The sequence below is a fragment of the Monodelphis domestica genome, chromosome 1 (genome assembly GCF_027887165.1).
Source record: "Monodelphis domestica isolate mMonDom1 chromosome 1, mMonDom1.pri, whole genome shotgun sequence".
Lineage (NCBI taxonomy): Eukaryota > Metazoa > Chordata > Mammalia > Didelphimorphia > Didelphidae > Monodelphis > Monodelphis domestica.
The window spans coordinates 74,744,506-74,768,651 of NC_077227.1; the positions used below are offsets into that span (position 1 = coordinate 74,744,506).

The window sequence follows — 24,146 nt, forward strand, 5'->3', positions numbered from 1 at the left end:
GAGTACTTAATCTGAGTTAATTGAGTACTGTAGAGATCAAATGAGATGACATATTCACGACATGATGATGCAATTATACTATCTAGACATTTAATATCTTCAGATTGGTAGTATAACTGTTTATTAAAGAGCAGCTAGTTGTCTCAGTATATAGAGTGCCAAGCTTGGAGCTGGAAAAACCTGGGTTCAAATCTTGCTTCAGACATTTCCTAGTTGTATAATCCCAGCGAAGTCACTTAACCTTAATTCCCTTGCCCTTTTTGCTCTTCTTAGATTTTATATTATAAGAGAAAGTAAGGGATTTTTCTTAAATAAGCATCTTTTCTTTTGGCAAGTAACAAAAAGAAAGTCAGTTTAAGATTTAATTCAATCCAACATTTATAAAGTAACTACTATAAGCAAGGTCCTCTGCTAAGTACTGGAGATTATTCTTGGACCAGATCTACAACTATATCAGCATAGGAAACTCCTAGTATAGAAATTCCATTCACAATCACAGATCTAGCCCTCCCCTGTTATTTAATACCTTTTGAGAGTTGACTGGAACATGGAGATTAAGTGACTTGCCCATGGTCACATAGCTAATATTGGTGATGGAGACAGAACTTGAATCTCAGCTAGGTGGCTGACTGGATAAAGAACTAGGCCTGGAGGTGGGAGGAACTGGATTCAAAACTGGCCTCAGACACTTCCTAGCTCTGTGATCTTGGACAAGTCACTTAACCCCCACTGACTAATCCTTGTCCTATCTTGAGTTGTTACTAATACAGAAGGTAACAGTTTAAAAACAAACAAAAAAGTACTCATTACCTAATGGTAATTTCAAGCCATGAAAAATCTCATTCTCTTTGCCATGTAATAAAAGATTTGATCAGTTTCATTTTAGTTTCATATTTCCAGGTGCAATGGTAAAATTCCCAGCCCTGTGGCAACAGCCTGTTTCACTTTGACTTCCTGCTAGCAAGTGAATCCTAAAATGAATAATTATACAATAACGGCCAGGCAACACACCTGAACTAAACATATTAGAAAATTCAATATTAGTATTATTCTTTTTTTTCCTCCAATCTAAAGGCATTGCCTGACCAACTAAGACCAAAGTCTCAGGTCCCTTCCCTCTCCCAAATATGAGAAGAAAAAGGGTCTTTTCCTCCAAAATATGCCTAACAACATCAGAGAATTCTCATCTTTTCCCTTGAGAGAGTTGTCATCATTAATACACGATATCCACTACAAAGAAAAAGGAACGGCTGAGAACTGGTCAGGAAGGCAACCCTAACCGGGAAATATTTAGGTGCCCTGAAAATAGCACAAGCATCCGGTTCCTGAGGCAGGGAGACAAGGGCTCGTGAAAATCGTCAGGTCGCCAATGACTCCCCGAGTCCTCCTCAGTGTCGAGATTAAGTGAAAGAGAAAAATGGGAAGGAAACGTCCAGGGACCGGGGCTAGGGGCACCGACCTTTGTTCCCCAATTTGCCGCCCGAGTCGACGCTGTGTAGCCGGGGCACTGCTGGCCCTGGAGAGCCAGTGGAAGGGGACGACGGCGGCGTCCTCTGCCAGAGAGGGCACAGAGTGGGCTGCCCGGGATCGCCCAGGGAGGACGAGACCTGCCTCTTTCCTGCGGGCTGGCTCAGGGGATCTGAGGCTGTGGGCGGCGGCGATTTCGGGGCGCCGCAACGGGCTCGCTTCCTGCAGGGCTTGCAGCCAGGGCCCGCACTCATGCTGGGGCCCCGCGGCGCGCAGCCCCCGGGCCAGCCCGGGCGGAGAGCTTCATTCACCGGCCCGGAGGAGGGGGACGGCGGGTGGGGGCGGGCGGCCGTCTCTCCCACACCACACCATGCCCTCTCCTGCGCCTGTGTCTTTGTACCCTTTTCTCTCCGCAATGACTCTCTCGGCCCGCCAAGGGAAACAGAGGGCTCTGAAATTCTCCCGTTTTCTCTTCCTCCGACCCCGGTAAATCCCTGTCTCCTCAGCAGAGGTAGCGGCGAGGCTTCAGAAGCCTTCACTTTTGCGCCTCCGGACCTGCTGCCGTCAAGTGCTTCCGGATTCCGTGCCGTGTGTTGTCGTAAAGCGGATGCCAGTTGTTTGACGGCCGCCAGGAGCCCCGGAAGGTCACCGCGTGAAGGAGGCGGTGGCGGCAGCAGAGTCGGAGGCTACAGCACAGACGGCGGCTCCAGCAGCGGCCGGGGAGGGGGTGGGAGCAGCGCGGTCAGCGTCCGCGTGGTGACGCTGACTAACTGCCACCGCCGCCGCAAGGTCCCCGGCCTGAAGCGAAGACCGCGGAAAGTGGACTAGAAGAAAGGGGCGAGGCCATGGAGGGCAACGGAGGCAACAGCAACAGGAGCTCGGGAGGCCTGGCTGGGTTCTTCGGTGGGAGCGGCGGCGGGCCGAGCTACTCGAACGCAGATTTGGCCGGAGTTCCTCGTGAGTATTGGACCAAAGGCCCACTCGAGGTCCCTCCCCCATGCTGATCTTGCCTCTCTGCCGAGGAGTCCAGCGGCTCTCTCCGCGGACTGCCGCGGTCGTGGTGGGGAGGCTTTGAATGCGCGGCCCCTCTTTATTCGTCCCGCCCCACAAATGATTTAGGACTGTTGAGCGTTCACTAAGCAAAGCTTAGACTTTGGAGAGGAGAATCCCTTCACCCAATCTTGAGGGACCAAATGAAAAGTGTGGGAAGGGTCTCGGAAACACGTGAAGAGCTCGGCTTGTGACCCCGTTTCATTCTTAGAAAGTACATAGTGAGAGGGGGCAGCTGGGTAGCTCAGTGGATTGAGAGCCAGTCCTAGAGATGGGAGGTCCTAGGTTCAAATGTGACCTCAGACACTTCCCAGCTGTGTGACCCTGGGCAGGTCACTTGACCCCCATTGCCTAGCCCTTACCACTCTTCTACCTTGGAGCCAATACACAGTATTGACTCCAAGACGGTACCAAGAAGGTAAGGGTTTAAAAAAAAAAAAAAGAAAGCACATAGTGAGGAGGTGCAAATCCTTCAGCCAGACACTGAGGGCATCAAGGTTTCTCCAATCCAGTAGCATCTACATCCGCCACATTGCTAGGCTTTTTGAACATCAAGGCAAAAGTGTGGTGCCTGCCCTTGAGAAGCTTAGATTGCGTTTCATTTACAGAAACCAGACACAAATCGTGGAAGTTAGACTTGAGATGTGTCCACGGGCAATAAGAACTGTAGTAATTTGTAAGGAAAGGTAATGGAGATCAAATTTGGGGGTCAGAAAAGAGAACTTATATAAGTGAAGGTGGTGGTGAGAGTAGTAATGAAGGTGAGGGGAATGCCCTGAGTTGTTCTTTTAGTCCTAGGAAACTACATTTTTTTTTTCCAAAGGGTTATTCAGCTATGAGACTTTGAACTAGAAAAAAAAAATGAAATTTGATCTGAAAATGCACTGGGAGAGAGTCTTCATAATACTATAATTTAATCAGCTAAAACCAAACCTAGTTTTTTGGGGGTGTTTTTTTTGTTTGTTTTTTGTTTTTAAATAAAAAAAGGATAACTTGGGGACAGCTGGATCGCTCAGTGGATTGAGTCAGGCCCAGAGATGGGAGGTCCTTGGTTCAAATATGACCTCTAGACACTTCCTAGCTATGTGACCCTGGGCAAGTCACTTAACCCCCTTGCCTAGCCCTTTCACTCTGCTGCCTTGGAACCAATACTCAGTATTGATTCTAAGATGGAAGGTAAGGGTTTAAAAAAAAAAAAGAATAACTCAAAGCCATTTTTTTCCTCCAACTATTTACATATGTTTCACTTTGCTGCTTCTGTATAACAGTAGAATATGGTTCAGTTCAAAGACTTTGGTTATGATAAAATATGTTTTCTCTCTAGTTACTGGTATGAGTCCTCTGTCTCCGTATTTAAATGTGGATCCCAGATATCTTATACAGGTAAGATTAAGTCTGAACATTATGTGATTATTCTAGGATTCTGCCTGATTTTATAAACTTTTAAAAACTAACATGTTGGGGGCATCAAGGTGGCTCCACCAGCCCTGGAGTCAAGATGACCTGGATTCTGTGAATTTCAAAACTACTCAACCCTTTCTTTTTAGAGGATGGGATTTGGCTATTTCCTGATCAATAACAATAGAGATACTTGGAATGACAGAATCAGGTCTTGGAAACTACAATCTCCACACTACTCAGGGTAACAGGATTTAGGACAGGCTGCAGCAAAGCTCAAGATTTAATTATTTGAGAATATGGCCTTCAACAGACATGTGCAAAGGGGACAGACCTCTGGGTGGTCCTGGGTTAAGCTAGAGCCACCATTGGCACAGGTGAGACACAGGAAGTGAGGTAGAGGACAGCTCAGGAGTTCTGGGGACTTCCTGTGTGGAGGAGGGGGTGGTGGTTGGAGCCTGGTGCTTGGTGTGGAGGAGCCCTGAGACTGTTTCTCCATTTTGGTCAGGTGAGTGATAGGGACTGATCTCTTTTCTTTGCCTCCGCTATCCAGGGCCTTTGGCTCAGCTTTAGCAGAGTGGGTATTTAAGCCCTATTTCCTTCTCTCTCCCTCTAATACTTTTCTTCCTCCTGTTTGTAATTAAAACACCATAAAAAAGTTGAGTTTTCATTTAGGAATTACATAGCTGAATTCCTTGGTGACCTTAAATTAATATATATCAGTCTTTTAAAGTGATTTCCATATCACAATTCAAATTACCCCCCAAACACTTTTTAGCTGTTCGACACTGGGCAAGTCACTTAATCCCCATATGCCAAGGCTTTGTCCTTCTGTCCTAGACTTTGTTACTAGGACAGAAAGTAGGGTTTTTAAAAAAAAGTTAGTTTATTAATTTGAAAGAAAGATCTATAGTCAAAGGACTTTGGGGAGCATCTGAATATTCCATTTACTGCTTTTGTGGACTTTGTCATATTGTTTGACATTTATGGACCTCACTATTCATCTGCAGAGTGCAGGGTTTGGAAGAAATAACCTTATCCAACTCCTCGGAAGGGGGCGCGACATTGTTTCTTGCTTCCTTCTCCCTCCCCGCCTCCAAATTAAGAAAGAAAAACACAATTCTTATAATAAATAGTCAAGCAAAATAAATCTGTTTACCAGGACCAAAAATATTTATCCAAAGTCAGTCATCCCTCCATTAGGAGGTAGGTAAGAATTCTCTGGTATTTGTGGCTGAGTATTGAATCAAAGTTCTTAAATCTTTCAAAGTTATTTTTCTTTTATGATATGGTACTGTATAATTTGTTCTTTTGGTTCTACTGTCTTCCCTCTTTATTGGTTAGTACAAGTTTTCCCAAGTTTATATGAAACTTTTAAGAATCATTGTTAATTCACTACTTGGAATCTTTAGCTACCTGTTAATACATAATTACTTAGATGATGCAGTTAGGATTTTTTCTTTCTACTTTATTGGCTTACAATTTCCACTCTTTCCAGAAGTAGGGATATATAAATTAAAACTAGCATAGTTATCTAGGATTCATCCTAAAAAATGTTTTTTTCTTTCCTTTTTATTTTTATTTTTTTGCTTTTGGGTATTTATTAGATGAGATGGCCATTTAAAGCTTCCATTCTTTTCCAATATTCTGTGATTCTAATATGTAAAGATAGGGGGGGAAATCAGTGTATGGTAATGAATCTATGTCATAGGAAGATAAGTTGAAGGAACTGCAAGTATTTACTAGACAAAAGGGAACATAGTAGTAGCTATCTGCAAATAGTTGTAGGGCTATCATGTAGAAGAGGATTAGATTTGCTCTGTTTAGCCCCAGAGACCAGACCTGGGAGTAACTAGTAGAAGTTGCAGGAACAGATTTAAGCCTCATGTCAGAAAAACTTCCTAAGAATCAGTGTGATCCACACATGGAATGTGCTAAATTGGGAGTGAGTGGCACATAAGGCTTGATGACCTCCCAAATTCCTTGTTTTTAGGGATTAGACTTTAGCATTGAGGTCCCTTTCAATGTGATTCCATGAACATAAATTTATCTTAACAGCTGAAGGACATCCTGAATGTCAGTGATGGTATTGTTACAATATCATGATTTTCTCAAGGTCTTTGAAGTAGATAGGGGCCTACTTATACCTCTGCTTAAATGACTTTAGATCACAGGTTTTTCATAGTTCTTGGCAATGCTTTTTACATTTTAAAGAACTCTGTATTGTGTGTGCACAGGGATCTCTCCATACATTTTTGTTGAATTAATAAATAAAAAGGAAATGCATATATCTATAGTGCCTGCAGTGTCAAGTATGGTGCTCTGCAAACAGTACCGTTTTTGTTATCTTTTTCTCAATTTAATTTTTCCTAGTAATTGCTTCTTGGCGTTGTTAGTCTTCCTGCCTCTGATGATATTTGTTAATGACAGAAATAAATGACACATAGGCCACTTTAAGTAAATTATCTCACTTAATCTTTACCAAAACCATGTGAACTAGGCATTTATAAGCATTATATCCCCATTTTAGAGGCAAGAAAACTGAGGCTCAAACAGATTAGGTGATTGACTTTCTGTGATCTCAGACTAGGAATCAGATGTGGGATTTGAACCCAGCTTTCTCTTGACCATCATGTTCTTTCCCTAACACTTCCATGACCCCATTCTGATTTGGTTTTTTTCCTGTTCTATAGACTGATGAAATCCCACAAGTTTCAACAAGTAATCATAAGTAAGGTTGAATATGTTCTGAGTGAGGAGCTATTCTAAATTCATTTTTTCTAAATTTCAAGGTTTTTTTTTTTTTAGATTGCTTTCACATCTTTACCATTTTATATCAGAATAGAACCCTCCCTATAACAAGTAGCATCTAAGGAAAACAAACCAATAATTTTGCATGTCTCTTCCCTCCTAAGTTTTATTTATTTTGCCAATTGCATATAATAAATTTCCACACAAGTTTGCCTAAATTATATGATCAAACTTATCTCCCTCCTCTTCCCTTTCCTTCCTCTTGGTGCAGGAAGGCAATTTGATCTGAATTACACATATGTTATCATACAAACATATTTTGATAATTCATTTTCATGTATGAGTAATCTTATAAAACCAAAACTCCAAAACATAAACCCTCCCCAAAACTGAAAATTCGTATACTTTGTTCTGCATTCTGACTCCCAACAGTTCTTTCTCTAGCGGTAGATAGCATTCTTTGTCATAAAGCCCTCAGATATATCCTGGATCATCTTATTGCTGATAATAGCTATCATCGTTGATCATTTCACAATAATGCTATTTCTGTGTACAATATTTTCCTGTTTCAGATTATTTCACTCAGTCCATGCAGGTCTTTCAGGCTCTTTCTGAACTCATCGTATTTATCATTCCTTACAGCACAGACAGTATTCCATCACCATCATATGCCACAATTTGTTTAGCCATTCCCCAATTGATGGACATCCTTTTTTGATTTCCAATTCTTTGCCACCACAAAAAGAGCTGCTATAAATATTTTTGTATTAGTACTTCCTCCTTACCCCCCCCCCCTTTTTTTTTAATCTCTCTGAGATATAGACCTAGTCGCGGTATTACTGTATCAAAGAGTATGCTTTGTTTTATAGCCTAGCCCTTTGAGCATAATTCTGAATTGCCCTCCAGAATGCTTGGATCAGTTCACAGCTCCACCAGCAATGCATTAATGTCCCAATTTTGCCATATCCCCTCCAATATTTATCATTTTCCTTTACTATCATTGGCCAATCTGATGGGTATGAGGTGGTACCTCAGTTTTAATTTGCATTTCTCTATTTAGGGGGGAGTTAGAATTTTTTTTTTTCATGTGATTATTGATACCTTTGAATTCATCTGAAAACTGCTTATATCCTTTGGCAATTTGTCAATCAGAAAATAGCTTATACTCTTATAAATTTGATTTAGTTCTTTATATATTTGAGAAATGAAACTTTTAGCAGAGAAATTTGTTACAAAAAAGATTTCCCAGTTTCCCTTCTAACTGGTTGTGCGCACTGGTTTCATTTGTGCAAAAACTTTTAATTTAATAAAAATTATTTGTTTTACATTGTGTAATGGTCACCACCTCTTGTTTGGTCATAAAATCTTCCCTTCTCTATAGATCTGACAGGTAAAACAAATCTGTTTCCCTAATTAACTTATACTATTACCCTTTATGTCTAAATCATATACCCATGTTGACCTTATCTTGGTATAGGGTGTGAGATATTGATCTGTACCTAATTTTTGCCATACTCTCTTCTCATTATCCTAGCAATTTTTGTCAAATAGCAAGTTCTTATCCCAAAAGCTGGAATCTTTGGGTTTATCAAACACTAGATTGCTGAGGTTATTTATTCTATTCCATTGATCCATACTTCTATTTCTTAGAACTATATTGTTATTACTGCTTTATAATAAATATAGCAGAGCCGATCTGGTACTGCTAGGCTACCATCCTTCACTTTTTTTGGTTTGTTTTTTCATTAGTTCCCTTAATATTCTTGATCTTTTATTTCTTCCAGATGAATTTTGTTATTTTTTTCTAGTTCTATAACAGTGGTGGCAAACCTATGGCATGGGTGCCAATGATGGCATGCAGAGCACTCTCTGTGGACATGCATGCCCCCCTGAGAAGGACTTGGGCAGTGCTACTCCCCTCCCACTCTCCACCTAGGTTAAGGACATTCCTCATTTCACCACCCCTCTGCCCAGCAGCCCAATGGGAACTCTTTCTCCCTCTCCTGTGTGGGGTAAGGTGGTGGGGCAGGGCATAGCACTTGGTCTCTAAAAGGATTGCCATCACTGTTCCATAAAAATAAATTTTTTTGTAGTTTTATTGGCATGGCACTGAATAAGTAAATTGATTTAGATAGGATTGTCATTTTTGTATTAGCTCAGCCTAACCATGAGCAATTACCTCCTAAATTTTAAAGAGCATAATTTTGTGATATGTATTTTGCTTCTCTTCTTTCAGGATTCCATGCATTTGAAGTTGTCAGAAATCTGACCTCCAAGCTAGTGGGATGTTTTCCTAGTTAGACTTAGTTTAATTAGATTTTCATGTTCTTTGAACATTTCTTTTGGAAAATCAAAAAGAACTTTGGTAAATATGTATGTCTCCAGAAGCAGAATAAAATTTGTTTTCATTTTTCATCTTTTAGGACACAGATGAGTTTATTTTACCCACTGGAGCCAATAAAACACGGGGCAGGTTTGAATTGGCCTTTTTTACCATTGGAGGATGCTGTATAACAGGTAGCTATACATCTTCACGTGTAGTTATTTTATATTTTGGGCCCAAAGTTGTATAATACATGATTTTAAACTATTACAAATTTTGAAGTGGTAGCATTGATTCTCAATTCTGTTAATATTGTGGTTCTTTAGGAGCTGCATTTGGAGCAATGAATGGTTTAAGACTGGGATTGAAGGAAACACAAAAAATGTCCTGGTCCAAGCCACGAAATGTACAGTGAGTCCTTTTTTGATGTCATAATACCTAAATAATTCAACTTTGTTATTAGTTTATATGACTTCCAAAAGTTTGCTTATAGATCATTTAAGTTTTTTCATTATAAAATCATTAGACTTGGGTTTTTATAAATTTTTCTTTCTTGATATCATTAAAAATATTTTCAGGAAACAAAGGGAATTTGAGTGTCTTTGCTTCTGTTTCAACAAAGAACAACTTAAGAGTCAGTGCTATTAATATAGCCTTTCCTAACTCAACTTCAACTGCTCTCATTACTAGAATGATATGTAATGAATTTTAGGTATTTTATCAAGTGATGGACAGACTATAATTTCTTGGACACCTGCATCTACTTTTTATAGTTACAGGGAGATCTAAATAAAATTATATAGATTACAAAAAAAAATAAGTTTGAGAAAAGGACCAACTTTTTGAAAGATTTTTCTGAAAGCTTTTGTTTAAAAAATCATTTATACTTGGCCTCAGTTCAGCCACCAGGGGGCAGTAAGCATCCTAGTTTTGTACAAAGACCCTGAAACTTTCTGAAGGTCATTTCCTTGAAAGCCATCTTTGCTTTTATAGCATGTAAAAAATACAACATGACCTATTTTCTTTTTTATTCAGATATTAAAGAATTCTGTTGGGAATGGGGCATGACATTTATAGCAATTGTGTTCAGAATGCAGATGGTCTTAAAAGAAATTAGGGCAACTTGGAATTATTTGATAAATCTTTTCCATCATCATAATGGAATCTTTACTTGGGTGCTTTTAACAAATAAACAGTTAAATGAGACCAGGACCAAGAATGAAATTAAAGATGTGGAAGTACTTTTAAAACTTTAAAGAGAAATGTATTATACTGAAAACAAAATAGATAGAATGTTATAGTAGATTTACAACCTACCAATTATGAACTTCCTTTACATTTCAGTTTTATCACAGGTAACTGTAGTTGTCTTTATTAATACTTTGACTACCACTTATAGAAACTTTACAGTTTACAAATCAATGAAAACAAACTGGTTTTAGTTGAGTGTGGTAATCATGAATGTGTTGTTTTACTGTGGTCACATGATTAGTCTTATGAAGTCCAGTGGTAGTCAGCTGTCCAGGACATTGCCATTCCTGTGATAGTGTTACACAACTGGTAGATTAATAGCCTGTCCTCTTAATCTGATGGCCACCATCACTGTTCTAGTGACTCCTGGTATCAGCAGAGAGGGACTGTGCTTCCTTGAGAGTGTGCTAAGCAGCCATTCTGACCAGTGCTAGTAGGGAAGCAGACACAAAATTTGATAAATTTATATGTACTTATAGTGTTTTGTTTTGTTTTAATCTCAAACTGACCACTCATCTTTTGATCCTATGTTGTAACTCAAAAAAAGGAATTCAAGCTAGCTTCTCATAGTAATAATGGCTTTTTGAGTGACATTATTTGTATAATCCAGTTTTAGAAATATATTCCATTCTTGTTTTCGTAACCATGTAGTCAAGGACTGTCTGCAAATATTATAAGGGCTTTCTGCAGTTCCTGAGTAATTGGAAATATCAATGACATCTGACTTATAGCTACTGTAAATTCAAAAGTGAAACTGTCTTTTAATTGATACAAATGAATTTAGACAATTTAAAAAAGAAAATTGTCAAAATCAAAGACATGTGTTTCAAAGTTTTAATGGATCTAATATTTGTGTTCTCTAAAATAATGATGAACCTAAACAATGAGACTTTTTTATCTCTTTCTCAATAGGATTTTGAATATGGTAACCAGGCAAGGAGCACTATGGGCTAATACTCTGGGCTCTCTGGGTAAGTAGAAGTGTTGTGTGGTAATGACAAATTAGATAATGTAAGCATCATTTGAAAGTTTAAGAATGGCTAGATTTTAGTCTTAATGTGAAACAAAAATTTTCAAAACAAATTACAGGTTCCCTGTGCTCTTTCTGTTTCTCTGTTAGAATTAAATTCTCTGGAGACTATATATTAATTTATAATTATTTATTAGATAGTGAAAGCAGATTGGAGAGAGAAAAGGCACGTAGTCACGTGGCCAATTGAAGTTTGCTTCTCACTTCTTGTCTGTTTCACTAGCCAAGAGAGACTCTTGCTTCCTCAATCCCTACTTTATAACCCAGGTGGCATCACTTTTTCTGAAACTCCCTGGTTGGATAGAATTTATTTCAGTGCAGGTTGGAGGAAGAATAGGAAATAATTAAAGAGAGGAATGTCACTGAAATTAATTGAAACTAAAAAGGGTTTCCTGTAAAAGATAGGACTTTATTTGGACTTATTTTCCAAAGTCAAGGAAATCAGTAGATAGTGTCTTGGAGGAAGAGTGTTCCAGGCATGATGAATAGCCAAAGAAAATGCCCAGAAACTTAAGAAGAAAACTTACGTTATAACCTATATTAATAAGTGAAGTCAGTTCAAATCAAAATGTCTTATTGTGAGATGTGATACATTAATCAAATCTTCTCTCTTTTTCTAGCAGTATGATGTTTTTTTAATTTACTGGATTAGATTCACTGGCATGTCACAATCAGACTAAACATAAGAAAATAGTTCCTTTATAAGTAACTATACACATAAAGAAAAATAAGGGGGGGGAAGGAGTTTTGTTGTTTTGTTTTGTTTTTTTAAACCCTTACCTTCCGTCTTGGAATCAATACTGTGTATTGCTTCCAAGGCAGAAGAATGGTAAGGGCTAGGCAATGGAGGTTAAGTGACTTGCCCAGGGTCACACAGCTGGGAAGTGGCTGAGGCCGGATTTCAACCTAGGACCTCCCATCTCTAGGCCTGGCTCTCAATCCACTGAGCCACCCAGCTGCCCCCAGGAAAGGGAATCTTACACTTTTATTGTCATTGAGTTGGTGAGAGATCTTAAGACTATAACATTCAGACCCACTTATATAGAGAGCTTATGAAAAAGATGTGATTCTTTTATAATAAATATTATGAACAATGTTTCAGTCCCAGAACAGTACCATACTTAACGAATCATCTTTTTGGATAGTGTTAAGAAGTCCTCATTAAAGCTTTGAATACTATAAAGAAGTCCAGTTCTTATAGATCACTGTTCATTCCTATTCCCTTCCCAGCTCTGCTCTACAGTGCATTTGGTGTTGTCATAGAAAAAACACGAGGTGCAGAAGATGACATCAATACAGTAGCAGCTGGGACCATGACAGGAATGTTATATAAATGTACAGGTAGGTAGTGATTTTAGGGTTGGAATTGAAATTTAGTTTATGATTATTCGATGTATGGCTATCTACTGTTTTCAGAAAGCAGTTTGTATGATCACTGCTTCAAATTTCAGACTTTAGGCTGTTTATGAAACAAAAGAAGATAAGGAATTCTCATTCTGGTGTTGGCTTTTGTGATTGGCATGGCTGATTGTTGGACTGCTTCTTTGATCATTTACTGGGTCTGTTCAAGTCAATGTGGTTATTAACTCCTCCCTCTAAATCCAATCAAGAATGATAGGCCCTGTCCTCAAGAAGTTTTCATTCTGTTTGGTAAAGCTGAAAAACCCTCATAAGAAATTTGGGGGTGAAGAAAGAGAAAAGGGGGTGGGGGGCACGGCATTTTTCCAAAGTGTGAAATCCAGAAGTGGAGTAAGCTTCCAAAGTAGAGGTTTCTGGGGTATCATAGAGAAAGTCTAAAAGAGTCAGCAGGGCACCCTGAAGAGGAAAATAGTGATCTCTAGAAATGCTGATTATAAGCCCTCAATGGCATGCCAATCCATCATACGGACAGGCTATGTTTCTTCATGTAAAGCACTTAGTAGAGGGTCTGGCACATAGTAAGTGGTCTTTAAAAACTAGTGTGTTACCATAAATTATGGATAAGGACAAAGCATGTATCCTCCCATCAGTTATTCTTCTCTCTCACTATGAGGACTTTGATTCATTGACTTTGATAGTGAAAAGAATCTGTTTTTATAACCTTTATAATCCCACACACACACACACACTTTTCATGTTTTCATCTCCCAGCTTCATTCTTTACCTTGGGATTATTTTTTAGTTTATTTGGGTCTATGTTTGTTTTTACCACTGGCTTCCATAGCTCTCATCGTGGCAAGAGACAAAATGCTTTCTCATTGAGCTTTCCAATGTGTCTTAATGTTTGTTTCTTCATCCATTTCCCATCCCCAGCTTGTTTAAATTAGTTTATAGAGTTATTGTAAATATACACCATACCCTGGTTTTCCTCATTTTTATTCCTTTTAACTTTGCTCTTTAATATTTCCCTTTACCCTTGCTTTGAAATCACCAAGATGAAAAGCCTATGTTGATTTAATTTTGAGATTTATTAAGTTTTTCATAAAAATTCTCTACTTCCTCATCCTCTGCTATAAGTATTATGTTGCATATGAGATGAGCCAATGCTCCATGAAATGTTTATTTTTGCTTCTGTGCTCAGAATATTTCCAGTTTTCTGTGAACAATCTTTTTATTCACCTATAAAAACTAGAATAATAGAAAATGTAAAATTACATAGATGGTTTAAAATCACAAAGTTTATTTTTCAGCAATCCACACATATATGTAAAACTTTGGATTTCTTTATAATATTCCTAGATCACTCTTTGGGAGTTTTGTTTTGAGGAACAGTATTTAGGATTTTAGGGTTGTTTTTTAGAACACCTGTGATTAAGAAGAATTTGTGTTACCCCAAAACAAAATTTTAGAGTAGTATTTCTAACTTAGAGGTTGTCTCAGTTCTTTGACACAGTCGGATAGCTGTCAGCAGTCCATTAAAGGCTTATGCCTGTGAAAGTGTTATGGTGAGGAAATGAATTTTCTCTCTGTTGATTTACTTATCATTGTCAGTACTATGGTGACCACTAGCACTAGTGTTGGGAAGTACTTCTATAAATAAGTGATAAGTATCTGCTTTGGTTCAGTAATAGGAGTCAACATTGATCCATCACCATTTGGTGTATTCTGTTTAATGGCCTAATAAATTGATGCATTTTGATTTGTATTATGAGAAAATGCAAGGCTGTGGTATTCTAATTCAAAGATAACAGATAGGGGCAGCTAGGTGCCTCAGAGAATTTAGAGCCAGACCTAAAGACCAAAGGTCCTGGGTTCAAATATGGCCTCAGACACTGGACAAATCACTTAACCCCCATTGCATAACCACTACTGCTCTTTGACCTTGATTCTAAACCAAAAGATATGGGGTTTTTTTGTTTGTTTTAAGGATAATAGGTTATGGTTGTGGTTTTACTTTTACAAATAAGCACAAATTAAAATGACGGCCTGGCAAGTTCAGAAATTCTATAATGGTTCCACTCCTAGGTAAGGTATAAAGCTTAAGAGAGAAGTACAGTATAGAATAGAACCAAAGTGGTTTCAGACCTCAAGTGTGAATCTTAAAACTATGGGGGAGACGGTTTCAGGGAGTCTGTTAACAGTAAAGTGGGAATAATAGCCTTCTCTCATAGAATGGGCCACTATCCCAAGCCATGATCCTAGGTATTTGGATGCTGGTCCAAAGTTTCACATCTGATCAGAGATACTAATTGTTGTGGCATGCTTTTCTTGTAAAGCTTAGTATTTTCTATTCAAAATTTCATTTCTTATGTTGGGAGAAGGGAAAAGATTGGGGAATATGTTTTGCTTTGTCCTTACTGACATTTCCTTCAACTGCAGTTACACAGTAATCTCTAACCAGGGCCCCACAAAGCCAAAATATAATAAAAATAGCAAAGATTTATTTGAGATAGGAATTAGTTAATGCCCTTTTTTGTTTTAAGTCTTATCTTGTTTCCTTGAAAGCCATAACACTGAGTGAATCATTAGGGTTACTGTCATTAGTGAAGGGTAATAAAATACAGGTTATTTAGATTAATAATGAATTTTAGTGATTCATATTCACGGTAATTGTTTTTAAATTACCTCATGTAATGTATAGTGCTAGGGAACATATAAAGATATGCTTTCTGTCCTCAGAAAACTATCAGGGATAGAGATAGCATATGTACATTAGCCATAATATAGATACAATCAATGTAAATACTTTAAGACCACTTGGCCATATTGAAGTCCATAGAATTTGAGCTGAGTTTGTGTTGTTTTAGAATAACTTGGATCAATTAGCCAGCAATCATTTATTTATCATGAAAAAGTACCTCCTTTGTACTAAGCACTCTGCCAGACCCTAGAAGTATAGTTACAAAGAATGAAACAATCCTTCCTTCTAAGGAACCAAACTTGTAACGAAGGCAAAAAAAGTATAAAGAGACCAAATAAAAAGTTAAATTAAAGGATATTTGGAAAGGTACACACTGGCATTTGGGAGGATCAGGAAATGTTTTCTGTATAAAGTCATCATTGAGCTGCATCTAGAAGGAAGAGAGGAATTGCTTGAGGCAGAGGTGGAAAGGAGGGAGTACATAAGAAACAGCCAGGACAAAAGCATAAGAAATGAAAAAATGAGAATGTGTTGTGTGTGCAAAATAAAGAGAAGGCTAATTTGGCTATAACCAGTTGTTGAAAGAAAAGTAATATTCAGTGAGGCTAGAAAGATAGGGTGAAGCATAACATGGACACAGCTGAGAAAACAAGGAGGGGGAGAACAACACCTGGGAGGCTCAGGAAAGGTCTTATGAAGGAGTCAGCGCTACAGCTGAACCTAGAAGGGACTCTTGTCAGAGAACCAACCTAGCTCTGTTAGAAACACTCATCATGGAATGATTGGATTGTTGTTAGCCTTACCAGTTCATGAATAGTTCTCTTAAGGTATTGGAAGGGCTACAACGCCCCGAGCACACCTTTCTCCCCCACCCCCCTTCTCCCTCCCCCACCCCTCACCCCCAATAGGTAGAGGATGGATTCAGATGAAGTCCCAGGACTAGAGAGCATATAATGCAGCCAATGAGGCCTGTGTTCTGCTGAGATTCTTCCCTTAGCCTTTTTCAATGTTACTATCTCTTCCTCTGCCTAAGAATTGTCATGCTTTTACTGATCATTTTATTTTCTTCTTGGAAATTCCATAACCACTGAGTTAAATGTGATGGCTTTCTTCAGTTGTCTCAAATTCACTGTCTTTGAGGGGGATTTTAGTAGAAATAGTACAGTGAGTAGGAATCAGCTGTTCCTATAATAATGAAAGCCTTACTTCCTTAAATAAGAAATTATGACAAAAAGCCTGTTTCCATAGAATTCTATTAATGCACCTTCAGTGAAGATAAGGTCAGAATGACTAATCCCTTATTCTAAAGCTTAAATCCAAGTTAAATTGCCTGTTTGTATTCCTGCTACACCTAAAACTCAAATTCCCATTCATCATTAGCTGTAATATATGAAAGACCATTTGCAAAGTCAAAAATGCAGAGGGCTTGTGTGTTGAATGTATTGGGAGCCAAATTAAGCCAGGACCAAATTATCTGTGGGTCAGTGTTTTGAGTTTCTATAGCCACACTAAACATTATTTCCATTTCATATTTCCTAATATTGAGACATCATTTGGCTTAAGAAATACAAACTTTTTTCTCTTGCCAGTATCCCCAAACCTATATCCTCTTTTAGGGGAATGTCTCAGATTAGATATACTTTTATAAATCTAACATGGCATTTTGACATAAAATAGTATGTCGATACTTTTGAAGATAGCAAATATTGTACCTTACTACCTGGTAAATACGTGTAATACATTCTTACATAAGTATTATGTTCCCAAATATAAAGGGTATCAAAATTTTATTACAAAATTCTAATGCCTTATCATAAAGCATAGCTTAAAGATAGAAGTTCAACATGTCAATTAAAGGATATAAAACTAAAGGTTCTAATTATGCTTTATGAGATATTTCCTATATGGCAAGAAAATTTTATCATTAGCATTTCCAAAAATCTGTTTTGCATATATAATTGCCCTATTTCTCAAGTAATAAGAGAAGCTTAGTGAGCTCTCTCAAATGCAGTCACATAATCTCATAGCTTAGTGCAATGTTAAATAATAGAGGTGGTAACGGGCATCCTTGCTTCACCCTGATCTTTTTGGGAAGGCTAATCTCATAGCTTAGTTTTTTGTGTTCTGCTTCTAAGAACTTAAATTTATAAACTATCAGAATAGAAAATGACCTTGCAAAATTATCTGTTTTACAGATGGGGAAATAGATTCCAAGAGGCAGCTAGGTGGTACAGTGAATTGAGCACCAGGTCTGGAGTCAGGAAAACCTGAGTTCAAATGTGATCTCAGCTACTTACTGTTGTGTAGCCATGGGCAAATCATTTAACTTCTATGTGCCCGTTTCTTCATCTATAGAATAAAGTTAATAATGATACTTCCCAGAGTTGTTACAAGGATCAACTAGATAATATTTGTAAACTTCTTAGCACAGCAATTGGCATATAGTAAGCACTACATAACTATTAGCTACTATTACTATCATTAATATTAAGTTGAGTTAGTTGGCAAGTTTGGGATTGGGATTCAAATGCACATTTCCTTACTACTAATACAATCTTGTTTCAGTTGTGCCACTGCCATTTACCTAATGGTGAGATATATTAGTCAATAAATTAACCAAATAATTATTGGCGGGATCTGAAGTAGAAGAAAATAAGAGATGAGGTCCTTAGATGGGGTTTTGTTGTTATTAATGATTGGGTAAATATATGCTTTCTGAATTCATGATTTTTTTTAAACCCTTCTATCTGAGAATCAATTTTGGTTCCAACACAGAGGAGTAGTAAGAGCTAGGCTGGACAATTGGGGTTAAGTGTCTTCCCCAGCATTCCACAGCTAAGAAATATCTGAGACTACATTTGAACTCAGGTCCTCCTGTCTCCAGACCTGGTTTTCTACCTGCTATTAACTAGCTGCCCCCATGATTTTTTTCAGTATACATACACTTTCCTCTAACAGAGATCACAATTCCAATACATCTTAGTAGATTGTCTGAAAGTGTTATGGCCAAAGAATTGACCACCCTGAAGCCAGCTTGGTGAAGACTCTTTTAGCTTAGCTGATTGAGAGGCAAACATTTTATGGTCCACATCCTAAGGTTTCCCGGCAGCTTTAGCCCTGCCAGATCTTTCTCTCCCTTAAATTACTCCTATACCTTGATGAAGCATCAGAGTAGGGCTTTAATAGAAGGAATTGATATATAGACATATGTATGTATCTATAGAAGTAATAAATCTTCTTTAAATAGTCTCTTGGAGTTGTTTAAGGGTTCTATAAAGTCTAGTCCAACCTGCCCATACCATACACATGATGGATGAATCTCTTTTATAACATCTCCAACAGTAGTATTCCATTCTCTTCCAAATGGGACTTATAAATGTCAGTGATTTAACAAACATCTGATCTTTTTCTCATATGCTAAATAGTCATGTGAGTGTTGGTGGCAATTTATTTCCCATTACAACATCCAAAATACCAAGTTGGGTTCCATTATGTGGTTTTGAAAAGGGGCTGCTACTGTCTTTCAGGAAGCAGTTTGGCTTTGAGTGGGATTAAATCCTATTTATAGTTCTGAGCAACCTCTGAAACTTCCCATTGCTACCCTGATGTTTAACAGACATGTCTTCACATAAGACTAAGGATTTTTTACATTCCAAATGGTAGCTGTTACTTTGATTTTTGTGAGAAATAGTCTGCATTAAAAGACTGAATTAAAGCACATTCAAACGTTCTTGAAGTGATTCCTTCCATAAGTGAGATGGTGTGTTTAAGTAGAATACCCTGTGCATGAAACTGCTATGTGAAGAGACGGGAGAAAACAATTATTCCTTCCCGGGTGAGAGGTTGGGGTTCTAAAATAATCCAAATCCTGAGAAATGTTTAATCTTTGAAATCAAATTCAATATCATTTTCAGTTAGACCCAAGGATATTTTAGTATTTAGACTCTTTGCTTTGAGGAGATTGACCTTTGGAGAACTGTCATGTGAAGTTGCTTCATGTGCAAGACAATCCATACTTGTAGATAGATTTAGATGCAGTTTATTAAACATTTGTCATTTGAGTTAGAGGGTGTCACAGGACATTTTAACAGTTTCCAAAGGGGAAGGTGTTTTGTTGTTGTTGTTGTTGTTGTTGTTGTGTATTTTTAAATTTCCCACAAATCTTGAGAGCTCAGAACAAAGATGCTGTCTTTTAAGTGACTCTAGGCTGTTAACAGGGGAAGGGGACAGTGCAACAGTTTCTGCCTCGTGACCTGCCTTGACAGGCTTTTGGACAGATGAGTTTGGTAACCTGAGTGATAGCCTCCAGGGGAGTAAGATCAGAAAACATTGGGCCTTTAAAAGGTCAGGAAAAAGTTTTCCATCAACTGTATCCAGCACTATAGCATGCAGTGCATATGCTTATGAAATCTTTCACTACAATCTGTTGGTATAGCTTCTTAGACTAAACTTTTTCATTTCTGCTTCCAGAGAAGTAGCTTCATTGATTTGAGCGTAGATACATTCACTTGCCCAAAAGTAGCAAGCTTTCCAGAGAACAACTTCTTGGTTCCTTTCTCATCTAAGAAAGCAGCAAAATAAAATTATGATCATTGCTACTACCTACCCTCATATTTGCCACATTTTAATTTAGTTTTTTCCAGTGTTAACATTAATCTTAAAAAGCTTTTCCACAGGGACCAAAGAGAATAACATCCTTTGGTAACATTCAAAGTCCAACTGTTACACAAACTAATTACTTTATTATTTGTGCAGATTCTTGTTCAGGCTGGTGGCCAAACTTAAAGGTTAATCCAGTTAAACCATAATGGTTAAGGTTCAGGGGGTTCAGTCATTATTAATGAGTGTTTATTTGCAAGTTGAAGGATCTGTAGCACTGCCCTTTTTGGTTTTTCTTAGATCCAAGTAGTTATACTTCATAGATCCCTGCAGATGACTCAGAATGGAGGTCTGATGACTAAACATTTTATTAATCCCATTTCATATGTCTGAATAGCTTTATTCCCATGTTTTCCAGTTTATTGCCACTTTAACAGTAAAATTTACAAACGTTTCTAGTAATCCTGGCCTTTAAGAAAAAATGGTTTACAAGTTAAATGTACACTAAAGCCAAATTCTTATTAAATGAATAAAAAAAGAAAGCACAGTTTTGGGAAAGTGTCTTCATATTTTAATAGACTGGTCCACTTTTCATCTGCCTTCATTTCTGGTTGACTCTTACTGGTTTGGTTTCTAATCCTACCCATAAATTTGAAAACTATTGAAAGTTGGATTCTGTAGCTTCTACACAGAGAGATAATAAAGAAATTTAGATTGCCTAAGAAGAGCTGAAGCAGATTGGTTATCAGAAGCTAACAGAACCAGGGTGACAGAAGGGAGTGGTCCTTTATCTAATGAATCCAGCTTGGGAGACATCCCTTCCAGAAGTGGACTTGTGTCTGCTTTGAAATATTCCTTCTGAACAACTTGGCTAGATTAATCAACTGTTGCTGGTACAGTCTGTCATCAGTTTCTTATAAAGTAAGACTGTAACTAAATCTGAATCTCCCCATTTTGCCTTTAAACTATCTTGTCTTATCTAGCTCAGACACTCTTCAGTTACATTGGAACAAATAATCCGAACTTACTTGGATAGCTGTAAAAGTATATAGGGAATTTAAACCAGTCTTCTTTTGACTTCCTGTTCCCTCCCTTTCCAATTTTTAGCAACTCCTCAGCAGGTAATAACCAAAGATTTTTTTTCTCTGTCAAATTCCACTTTATTAGTATGTGAAAGGAAGCAAGCAACAGGGTAAAATTCAGTGAGTGGATGGCCCAGTGTTCATTCACATGCATCCAGTCATCTGTTTTTTGTCGTTTGTGGCACACATGCACGTCCATTCTGGCAAAGATGTTCCTATTGGAGTGAGCATGTGCCACTCGTCCTCTACCAAAATGCTATCTCCACACGTGGGGTATCTTCATGTGAATTTTGCTATGAGGTTCATGATTAGCAGCAAAATAGAAACCAATTTTGACACTTCATAAAAAGACAAATGTAAAAGGGTCTATTAAATCATAACTTAAATATTTAGCAACACACCCAGTAAAATACAGCTCACACATACCATACTGCACTTTGGGACATCATGAGTGCTTCTCTCACCATTACTGACAGTGGCGTAGTTTGGGTAGACTGATATATACAGGGAAATAGAGACGGCCCTGCCAGTGAGAAAATGTTTATATATTCAGGATAACAAAGAAGAAACTGCCTCTGCCCTTCGAATTCAGGAAGATGCAGTGACACAGAGCACAGTGTTCTAGGGAGGCCAAAGTCTTCACCTGGCCTGGGCTGATTTCTCCCTATCAGTAGCCATAAGGGGGAAAAAAAACTTCATTCACTCATTTAGAAAAATGCTAATTAAAGCAACATAGAGGTTCCATTTCACACCCCTCAGATTGGTGAAATTAGCAAAAAAAAGGAAATGATGGTAAACAGGTATACTAGCACTATTGATGAGGCTGTGAACTGGTGTTGGCATTTGTGAAAGCAGTTGTAACTATGCCCATTGACCCAACAGTACCACGAGTAGGTCTGTATCCCAAAAAGATCAAAGAAAAAGGACCCATATGTATAAAAATATTTATAGCAGCTCTTTTTATGGTGACAAAGAACTGGAATAAAAGCAATGTAAAGTTAACTTTGAAAGATCTAAACTCCAATCGACAAAATTACCAACCACTATCACATGCTGCTCACCTCTGAACAGGATTCAGATGAAATGGCAGTGGGGGGGGGGGGGTGAATGTGGGTGAGGAGGTGGTTGTTTTTTGTTAATCAAAAAGTTGGTTTGGGGTTTGTTTTTGTTTTTTAAAAAACACTTTTGTATGAGAACTCCTTAGATATGAATGTGTTACAAGTGTTCTAAAGTACATTGTTGAGAAAAAAACTAGGCTGCAGCTTGGACAACTATTCCAAAGAATCTATAATACTGTCCATGTGGGTGCACTTCCTCTTCTGACAGATTGCGGTCTTTCTGTAACTTTGCTAAATAACCTTCAAGGGCTGTTCTGCTTGCTTCCCCTCCCTCCCCCCTTCCCTTACCCCCAATCCAAACCAGCCAACCTATTGAATCTCTAAATTTAGTAAGGCTCACTGTCAAGACCTCAGTTAGCCCCTAGCTTGAAATTCTTCAAGCTTTTCAGAGCTAACCCAAGCTTATGCCCCCTTGGCATAGCCTTTGAGAACTTCCATTTTATGAAAAGGGACTGTTTTTAACTCAAGTGTATTTAGTTTATGGGATATTTTATATCATAAAATGACTTCGGTAAATTTTCTCTGCTGAGACTTAGAAATACTATTTGATTGTATTTTTTCCATTGAAATAACTACCTTGTCTTCTCCAATTGTTTCTATTACTTTTACTATATGATATTGGCATTTTAAAGCTTAAAAAAAATCAGGTTGGTCTTTGCCTTATGTGTTTGGAAGCCTTGTCATTTGAGTGTTTTATGAGTAGCACGCTGCCAAAAGACCTTTGAAAATACTGATGGAGGGGAGTGACCTTTGCAAACCTAATACTTGCCTAATCCATTATTGGGCCTCTGGTGTCACCAATATTGTGATAACAAATTGCCATTTCTAAAATTTTCAAAATTAGAAATGGCAATTTCTAACAACATAAATTATCCCCACCCCAAGAATTCAGTCACTTAAAACAGATAAGCAATCTCTGTTACCCTAAGAGAATACTCCAAACTGTTACTGACACTAGTGAGGTTGAAAACCAGGTCTAAGAAGTAAATTAAAATTGAACTTTTCAAAATAAGGGCAATTCAGTGGGAAAATATTGTGGGAGTGATTAACTTTTTAAAGGTAACTTTAAACTTTAAAAGGTAACTGTGTCTTCATCTTAAAAATGTTTTCAGTTTTCATTATTTCCTGGATTGAATATCAACTTTAGTTTTTCTTTTTGGCACTAAACTTTTCTCCCTTTTATAATGACTACTCATGACTCCCAAGAAAGTATGAGAGATTATGGATGTGGAATGTTGTCTATGCTTTCAGATGTGATTGATGCTGAACTATGGTTTTCTTTTTAAATGGGGGGGAGGTAGCTTTTACCTAATCTGATACTAATCTGTTTCTTTTGCTGTTTTCTTCCAGGTGGTCTTCGTGGAGTAGCAAGAGGTGGTCTGACAGGGCTAACCCTTACTAGCCTATATGCATTATATAACAACTGGGAACACATGAAAGGTTCCATGACACAACAGTCACTTTAGAGCTTGGACTGTGAGAACTGAATGAATAGAGGACACAGCAAAAGTTCTCCAGGTTGATTTTTAAATCAATTTGGGGCAATATCTGATCTACCTACATCTAGTATAAAATCAAAACAGGATCTTTGGTACTGTCAAGAAGATCACTGGCACACTTTACTGGCCTACCAGAACTGGGACTTATTCTGGCCAGTAATGTTGGAGCCAAAAGCATCTGATGCCTCAAAGTGAGTAGCACAGTCATCATTTTCTCCTTTGAAGATTCTCTGCTGCATGTCTACTCTCCAACTACCCCTGAACTTCTGAAATGTCAACATTATATCACAAGGTTTTATTCATTTAACATTTGTGAACTATAATACACTGCTTTATTCCCAATAAAGAGTGTTCCTAGAACCAAATGCCGTAATGTCAAAATAAAGATGCGTAACTGGTTAAAAGTTTGTCATAACCAAGGTATTCAGTAAAAGTTTGGGTTTTTCATAGTTAAATGTTTTGTCCTCAGTGCTTAAAAGAAATGTTTGAATATTGTGATATGTGAGACCATTTGTCAG

General features: G+C 38.0%; 2 protein-coding genes and 1 non-coding gene across 3 annotated transcripts in view; 2 read left to right on the plus strand and 1 right to left on the minus strand.

Moving 5' to 3' along the window:
• The window catches only part of PARG (poly(ADP-ribose) glycohydrolase), a 162,767-nt gene extending 160,685 nt beyond the window's left edge, over positions 1 to 2,082 (minus strand). Inside the window, exon 1 of the mRNA XM_001372494.4 lies at positions 1,460 to 2,082. Coding sequence (XP_001372531.1) covers positions 1,460 to 1,721 — 262 coding nt within the window. The 5' untranslated portion in view covers positions 1,722 to 2,082. The remainder of the gene's footprint in view (positions 1 to 1,459) is intronic.
• TIMM23B (translocase of inner mitochondrial membrane 23 homolog B) lies at positions 2,080 to 24,032 on the plus strand. The gene is made up of 7 exons (XM_001366162.5): positions 2,080 to 2,424; positions 3,842 to 3,900; positions 9,090 to 9,183; positions 9,316 to 9,400; positions 11,153 to 11,211; positions 12,501 to 12,611; positions 23,480 to 24,032. Exons 1-7 carry the CDS (start codon positions 2,313 to 2,315, stop codon positions 23,593 to 23,595), a joined length of 636 nt encoding a protein of 211 aa, XP_001366199.1. The 5' UTR covers positions 2,080 to 2,312; the 3' UTR covers positions 23,596 to 24,032.
• LOC130456714 (small nucleolar RNA SNORA74) lies at positions 10,492 to 10,690 on the plus strand. The gene has a single exon (XR_008915759.1). It is a non-coding gene; the product is annotated as a small nucleolar RNA SNORA74 (small nucleolar RNA).
• Positions 24,033 to 24,146: the final 114 nt, after the last annotated feature.

What these genes read in the sequence shown, in the direction of transcription:
- TIMM23B (XM_001366162.5), top strand. Translation starts at nt 2,313, where the DNA reads ATGGAGGGCAACGGAGGCAACAGCAACAGGAGCTCGGGAGGCCTGGCT. An exon ending in TGGAGGATGCTGTATAACAG is followed by an intron (nt 9,184 to 9,315) that starts GTAGCTATACAT and finishes GTGGTTCTTTAG; the next exon opens with GAGCTGCATTTGGAGCAATG. An exon ending in TCCAAGCCACGAAATGTACA is followed by an intron (nt 9,401 to 11,152) that starts GTGAGTCCTTTT and finishes CTTTCTCAATAG; the next exon opens with GATTTTGAATATGGTAACCA.